Below are 5,521 nucleotides of genomic sequence, written 5' to 3'. Positions count from 1 at the left end.
AATTAGGAAGTCAGTTTAGTTCAGGAGTCCAGTTGGCCAACGTTAGGTAACGTTGGGTCATGTTAGGTCATGTTAGCTGATGTCGGTGCTGCTTTAATCAGACAGGCAACAGGATGGTGCCAATCACGTGTCATAGGGGTGACCCCATGACAGATGGGCAGTCAAAACGTTTGCGCAAACCGCCACAATGGCTTAAAGATTATGAAACTTAGTCAATAGGCTCATATAAATCACTTATAATACTATATATAATTTTATATTGATTGAACCATTATTGCATATGCTATTAATTAATATAGTGCCTGGGTGCTGGTGGTGGATGGCGCGTGCATACCTAGGCCCGTGCACACGGGGGTCATGACTTCTACTTGATATCAGATTTTGTTGTAGTAGGATAATAATATTTATAGTGCCTTAGGCAAATCAGGCTATAATCATATCTGGATTGCAGTGCAACACTATGATTATCCTGATATCATATATTATAAATAAAACTTACTCTGATGCCATCGCCAAACTCTCTGAGGACTTGCATAAGTCTAGGTAATAAGATTATGAGCTTTTCTAATAGGTCCTGCTCGGCGCCAGTAAGTTAACTGATCCTGAAGATCCATCATCTCAGAATCCTGCGCAAAAAGTCTCTTATCAAAGCTATATAAGAGACTTCTTGTAATTAGATTTAGGATATGACCTGCATATTGAAGGCGCCGTTCAACAGCATCTAAGCCAAAGTAAGAAGCTATTGACTCGACTGCAGTGTCGTTATTGCTTGCGTTGTTAACTATAAACCAGCTAAGATGATCTCCTTGAATTTTGAAGTCTTTAATGACTTTAATCACCTTTGCAGCCATATCTACACCAGAATGTGACTCAGTTTGTTCAGGTACAGCAAGAAGGATTGCTTGAGGCTTATATGACGCATCCAGATAATGCGCAATAATGCCGTTCATTGAACGATGGTTATTCGATGACCAAAGGTTGAAGGCAATATGGATCCGACTGGTAGCCTGATGTAAGTGCTCCACCACCTTCATCTTGTGAAGCTTGTACGCATTGTTAATCCAGCTGATCAATGTGGTGTGATGAGGTACCAACGCTCGATTGTTCAGATACCTGATCAGGTCTCGAAAAGCCTCATTATCCACCTGCCTAAACGCGAGATTGGTATCGACAATCCACCTCACCACCAAGTTTCTGAAGTTATGATTATCAAATGACGTCGCTAAGTGATTCAAAACTGCCTGTTTTTGCACCGGATCTATATCAAGATCTGATAATGGTGTTGAACCTCGATTCTGCAATTGTACCCAACCACCATCCTCCTTTCTGAACTCCTCGTTATGCCGATTTCGAATATGTTTGGTAACGTTGCTTGTGCCATTCTTAATCGGCCAATGGTGCTTCTGCTTCACCTGTTTTTGGTGGCATTCTAAGCATAGCCAATAATGGTTATTGGTCTCGATTTCTTCGATAAGCACACCACGATCCCATATAGGTGAGTTCAACCGATTTACTGCTCTTCCGATTTGCTTAGTAAAACCAGGCAATCTTGTGAACTCCACCTTAGTATAATCAAATCGCTTCAGTACAAAGGTATCGAGGTCACCGGCGTGTGCTTTCAGGCTTATGTCCTCTGATTGAGTTGGTGGTGATGATACATCTGATATAACAATAGATGCGTCTGCAAGTGATGAGGTGGGACTTGATGGTGAGTGTAGTGGTGACTCAACCACTACTACCTCATTTTTAGGTCTTTCAGGATGACGTCTTGAGGCTCGATTACTTGCCATGGCGGTATACCACTGTTCATGATTGATGGTACTTAGCTTCAGGACGGGCTTATTATGAGCAAGAGCATAGCACAATGATGACATGATGAAATGCGGTGTGATAAGGCAAGTTTGGCATATATGATGAGAGGTGGCAGATATGCTCACAATTGGCCTAAGCATTAAGCCACCACTATATAATTGGATCATCCGGATGGATTATCCAAATCCACCGCCCAATTTGGATTGTGGCTTATTGGATAAATCCGAATGGATCTATCCAATTAGATCCACCCAATCAGCACACTGGGTCCCGGTTTGAGACTGTTCCAAATAGGGACCGCACCACGCTCTTTCACGACACCCTCCATCATCGGCTTAGGATTACCTGGTTCTGAATCTTTTGCTTCAACGACCGGCGCATTGATGATTACCGCGGTACAGACCGGTTCAGGTTTTGGGCTATGATCACTTCCCTCGGATGCCTGTCTCAATCATGATCAGCTCTCGTCCAACAGGATAGTGGAAGCAATTGAGAATAGTGATTAGCCAATTTAATTATATTTGATTTGCGAATCGATGAAGGTGTCACTAATTGGAAAGAGCTATATCAATAATAACAGTGAAGGGGTGATGAAGCTTTTTCCTCCTCAGCCACCAGTTGTCACGCGCATATAACCATACCATTTGATTCACCTAATAATTGCGATCTTTCGAATCTTATCCTGGAGCTGGAATACTAAATTTTAGATCGGGGGCTTAGAGTTGCTGTGGTTGTGTTGAATTTTGCGTGTGCTATAGTCTAGCTCCTTCGGACAATATTTTCCGTGCTCTGAGTTGGCATGTACTTGGTACCCCACTAAGACCACTTCGAAACCTTGTGCTTACAAAAGGAATAAGAGAATACAACCATATAAATATGTATATGCTTAATGCTATTTGATTATCAAACGTTCTGCTTATTGTAAATATTTAGACTGATAATCTAAAAGATATTTCGAATTGCAGTGCTTGTTTTTTCTAATTTATGCCCATATTCGTGGAGAGCAGTTCATTGATTATAAGGCTAGTATACTCTCTACATATAGAAGTATTTCCACGCAATTAGTAAAGGTCGCAGGGCATTACAATTTCTAAAGTTACCATTTTCTAATATTGAATCTAGTTAGAAAATTATTGCTATAGCAAATTTTGCGGTCTTTTCTCCGAATCTCCGAGCTCCGAGTTTCCGAATCTAAGTCCGACATCAACCGTGAGCCACCAACACAACAAACGAATAAAATATCCTGCTCCTGTAATGTGATTTTCAGCAACTCAAGGTAGTCCTAAATCCGAGCCTAAAAAAATAACTAAGCCTCTCGCTTCTGTGTTGCTATGCTTGGCAATCGTGATCATTTCTTAAATCCGGATAAGAGAAGTGAATTGCAAAGAGTATTAGCTCAAGATATTACTTGATTGTATTTATGGACTTCCATTATAGGGTTATTCCCAAATTCGATAAATTATTTTTACGAAGCTTAAGCTCAAATTTTATCCCTTTTCCTTCTAAGTAATGTCATCGGAATATGGGAAGGGGAAAAATGTCACTGCTAGTGACATAGAACACATAACACGAAGTAGATCCTTAAAATTATTTGTCTTCAGGAAACAATTATAAGAAAGCCCACGATGTGCTTTACTGCATAGAGCTCTCCCATTCAGACGCGAGGCTGGAATTATCGATCTATATTATGGATTGGCTGCTGGTTTACACAGATTAAGGCTAGGTCTATTTAAGTTGAGAAACATTAAAGCTCTGCACTGAAGCTTGGCTGCATTTCTCGGTGGTGGGGGCACACAACCCTTGTATTCCCAAGCAACATACTTAAAGAGCGCGCAGAGCTCATTCAACCCCATCAGTGTATTTGAACCATCTTCCAATTCATAGCATCCCACAGAAGCTTAACGATATATACAATGACAAACATCTTTGCTATCCCAGTATTTTTTATCTGCTTTAGAGAATGCTTAGAAACAAGTATCATTGTTTCTGTTCTTCTTTCCTTTATAAAACAAACTTTGGACCCAAGTCAGGATCCTATAACATATAAAAAGCTTTGTAAGCAGGTAAATAAATGATCACGTTACTATCCCTGTCAATATGTCCGCCCCTAATTTTATTTTTGGAGTTCTATTTGTGAATCCAATGGTCTTTTTATTACTACTCTATGTTCTTAATACCCCAGAATTTAAATCAATAACTAGTTATCCTCGACTATGATAACTAACAAGAAATAGGTCTGGCTAGGACTGTTTGGGGGTCTGGCCATCGTTTTAACTGTCTGCGCTGGAATGATTGGAGCTTTTTATGGGCTGGGTAAAAACATATTTGGGGCAACAGAGAAGATTTGGGAGGGAGTCTTCTCTCTAGTAGCATCTATAATCATCAGCTTAATGGGTGCTGCATTGCTTCGAGTTTCTAAGCTGCAGGACAAATGGAGAATAAAAATCGCAAAGGCGATAGAATCGAAGATCAAGACCAACGCCAGATTCACTCACAGAATCCGACATTCAACAGAGAAGTACTCCATGTTCTGGCTGCCCTTTATCACAGTTATGCGCGAGGGCATCGAGGCGGTGATTTTTATCGGTGGTGTAGGGTTAAGTTATCCTGCGAGTGCGTTTCCACTGCCAGTATTATGTGGAATCCTTGCAGGAACCGTTATTGGTTTTATGATTTACAAGGGGGGGAATACATTATCTCTTCAGATTTTTCTGATTATCTCAACTTGTTTCTTATACCTGGTCGCTGCAGGTTTATTCTCAAAAGCTATAGGGTTTTTCGAGGCTGAATTATGGAACAGACTGGTCGGACATGATGCCTCTGAGACTGGTTTCGGCCCTGGCTCCTATGATATCCATAAAAGTGTATGGCATGTAAATGTAAGTATTATTATCTCTCTATGTTATATCAGTCGCAGAACTAACAATTCTATAGTGCTGCAGCCCAGATGTCAATGGTGGAGGTGGGTGGGGAGTCTTTAACTCACTTTTTGGATGGACCAACTCTGCATCTTATGGGACTGTGATTGGATATAATTTATACTGGATAGCAGTGATTCTGGGATTCCAATACTTAGGTTATGTAGAGAAATATGGATGTAATCATGAATAATATGAAAGATATCATGATTAACTGATTGATTTTTGATTTAATTTGATGAGATTTTTAACCTGACTCATCCAGATTCGGATATGCATGCTATATACTTGTTAGAAATTGTTAGGAATCTATTCCCTATCCGTCAAGACTCACAAATGTAAGCCACTTTGGAAGGGGTGAGCTTTCTAGAGCAAGAGAGAAAAGTACTGATATTATTGTTAGGAATATCTTCCTGTTAGGAACACTTTCCCGATACCGACTAGCTTCACTAATGTAAGCCACTTCGGAAGGGTTTAGCTTCCTAGAGCAGAGGAACAATATATAATAAGAGCTTATTGTGGAAGGAATATAATAAGATAGTTATGTTTATGACTTAGAGTAGTCTGAGCTTTAAGAGTATGAGAATATATTCAAACTAACTACTAGCTGTTACGAGGTAACATGGTGATCACGTGAAGGGAGAGCGATCATGTTGATCATTCATGATCGAGGTGATCAGTCTGCATAAGCGAAAGGTTGTGATTCGCTCAGAAGGATTGAACGAATCAGGAATGCAGTTAGTGATCAGTCTGATCATTCATGATCAGAATGATCGCTGAGAATCAGGCAA

The 5,521-nt window shown here is 40.2% G+C and overlaps 1 protein-coding gene across 1 annotated transcript; it reads left to right on the top strand.

Moving 5' to 3' along the window:
- Nucleotides 1-3,909: 3,909 nt before the first annotated feature.
- PV09_09829 (uncharacterized protein) lies at nt 3,910-4,691 on the top strand (the record flags this gene model as incomplete). The annotated part of the gene is made up of 2 exons (XM_016363974.1): nt 3,910-3,945; nt 4,047-4,691. Coding segments are annotated over 2 exons (681 nt in total), but the record flags the coding sequence as incomplete, so codon positions are not given.
- Between the last annotated feature and the right edge of the window lie 830 nt (nt 4,692-5,521).

This window comes from Verruconis gallopava (genome assembly GCF_000836295.1).
Source record: "Verruconis gallopava strain CBS 43764 unplaced genomic scaffold supercont1.247, whole genome shotgun sequence".
In the NCBI taxonomy this organism is placed as follows: domain Eukaryota; kingdom Fungi; phylum Ascomycota; class Dothideomycetes; order Venturiales; family Sympoventuriaceae; genus Verruconis; species Verruconis gallopava.
This window is presented reverse-complemented; position numbering and strand designations above follow the sequence as displayed.